Source organism: Amphimedon queenslandica, unplaced genomic scaffold (assembly GCF_000090795.2).
Source record: "Amphimedon queenslandica unplaced genomic scaffold, v1.1 AMPQUscaffold_12809, whole genome shotgun sequence".
Classification (NCBI taxonomy): Eukaryota; Metazoa; Porifera; class Demospongiae; order Haplosclerida; family Niphatidae; genus Amphimedon; species Amphimedon queenslandica.
Window position 1 is genome coordinate 26666 of NW_003546955.1, and position 2683 is coordinate 29348.

General features: G+C 31.2%; 1 protein-coding gene across 1 annotated transcript in view; it reads right to left on the reverse strand.

Moving 5' to 3' along the window:
* Window positions 1–1818: 1818 nt before the first annotated feature.
* The window catches only part of LOC109586689 (UDP-glucose:glycoprotein glucosyltransferase 1-like), a 6402-nt gene continuing 5537 nt past the window's right edge, over window positions 1819–2683 (reverse strand). Inside the window, exon 4 of the mRNA XM_020002899.1 lies at window positions 1819–1852. Within this exon, the coding sequence (XP_019858458.1) occupies window positions 1819–1852 (34 nt within the window). The remainder of the gene's footprint in view (window positions 1853–2683) is intronic.

Consider the following 2683-nt stretch of genomic DNA (forward strand, 5'->3'; position numbering starts at 1 on the left):
GGAAGAAGTCTCCCTTCCTATTCTACAGAAGATAAGGACTGATTCATCTAGTAATGATGAGAAAGCTTCTCTTTTCTTGGAGACTATTAATGATGATCCTATTATGATACCTGCACTGAGACAAGACAAGGAGCAACATGATAAAGGTAATATTTGTGATTATTGTGACAGTATAATTATTTATGAACATAATAATGTCATGTCTGTGTATATCTTGTACAGTGTACATTTAATTTTATGCATTATATAAAATTCATGTCCCTAAACAAATGTGCACAATACATGTGTGTATATGTATCTACATATGTATTGTGTGTGTACCATATAGGGGGGTATATTTTCACGGTAATATTATTTGTAATTAATTTATGACAGTCAGTATAATTATTCATGAACATGTAATGTCATGTGTACATGCATTCTTAGGGATTGTGTATGAAATTAATTCACTAATTTTACATCAAATTTTATACTCTGTACATACTTAATACATTATAACAAACACACACATTCACATAATACAGTCAGTCAGTAGTGTGACGGCTACTAGCTGTGTCTGTATTTGTTTATGGAAGTTGTGTGTGTTTGTATATACACATGATGTGAATATGTGTATTATAATGTACATATATGTATATAAGTATAATCCTTTGGTTTATATTAGGAGTCACTGGGAGTGTGGACTGGTACAGTGACAGGGTAACCCTTACCTCTCCATCTCCAGTTCAGTGTAATAAAGTGACTAGTATTATTAATAATAATCATAAGGTGATTCACCTCAACTACTCATCTACTAATAGTACAGTATCTCTACTATCATCAACTAAACTGCATACGCTAAACCTGAGTAGTCTTGAGATATGGTTCACTCCGTTAACTAATGATTGTATCCAGTACTTGTGTATACTACTAAGTAATAATAAAACAATACAAGAACTAGAAATCAAAGGCCACTCCATTAGTGATAGAGGAGTTACTAATATCTGTCAAGCACTTGAACACAACTCTACACTTACTTTATTAAATCTCTATTATAATCCTCTCATCACTTCTACTAGTGGACAGGCTTTGTCTCATCTCCTCATCAATAACTCATCACTAGTTGAACTGCATCTGTGGAAGAATTCATTGTCTACTGAGTCAATACTACTCATCCTCCAGTCACTAATGGATAATAAAAATATAAGGAGACTCAACCTAGATGAGAAACATGGAAAGACTTGTATTAGATCTATTACTTATCCTAACTATCGCCTCATACAAGACAGAGTTCGCTGGTTGTAACTAATCACTCTTGATGTGAACTTATTAATAATCTCTTGATACAACAATTATTATACCAAGCCAGTTCATCTTCACCAATAAGCAACCAATCAGAATATACTACTTTACATGATAAAAGGTGGACCAGTGACACAATATCATAAATCTAACACATTAACATCTCTTGATCTCTCATCAATTTCTCTCTCTCTCCTTCTCTAGTACTGGTATATACTGTACATTCCTTCTCTTACTGACACACACTCGTGTCACTGTCTCTCTCTTTGTTGTCACCATTTCTTTCTATTTCCCTCTCCTTTATTTCTATCTCTCCCTCAGTCTTTAAAAACTTTTCTCTAGCTGACCTTCCTTCATTTCAGCAAGTCAGTCTTGTTTCCATTCTCAATATATTTCTCTCAAAAAGGAGCAGATAAAAAGAAAGAAAAAGACAAAGGAAAAATATAGCATAATAATAATAATAATAATAATAATATAATTTTTAATAAAAATGTTTATAAAAGAGATGATAAAAATATTTAAATATGTCTGCACAGTTCAACCAGTACACCAGAATCCTGAGAATGACCAGCTGGAGAAAGAGAACAAATGACAAATTATACACACACACATATCATAAGAATGTACAATATTATCAATTTATACATGTACATGTAATATACTGCTTTATTACATTAATTTTATGATGTTCCAGCATGCCTTTTTGTAATTGACCAATCAGATTGTGATGTTGGAGGTAAGTAAATGTACATGGGTAGGAGACACTTTTATGATATTCTTACACATACATTCAATTTTCATCAAAATTGGTTAAGTGACAATTCTACATTTTCATAATTTTTTTTTTTTGATACACATACATGTCCTGATGTTACAATACATAGACAGATTGAGCTGATTCTGATAAAAATTGAACTTATTGAATTTTTACAGTTGTTCAAAAATGAAGCCAACATGCTAAGGGCTAGTACAGATAAAATTAATTTAATAAAGACACTAAATGTACCTATACTTCCATTACGTACATGTATAAGTAATGAAGGAACTGAACTACTTGTACATGTACATTCATTCTGTATAATATCACACACTAATTACAAGTTACCTACATAAGAAGAATTAACATATTATAACACATCAATTGCAATGGACTAGACATCCTCCATACACTCACGGATGGACATGAATAGGCAGAACTTGACCAGTTACATTTAGGACTTCACCAATCAGTGACAAGCTAATTTAAAATTTGCTTCTCAAAAGATATTTATAAATAATTGAAAGAGAAAATATTAATAAATTATCAGCTACAAATGAAAATAATAATAATAATAATAATAATAATAATAATAATAATAATTACAGTTCTTGATGAGAGGGAGTGTGAGTTGATGAGGGAGAG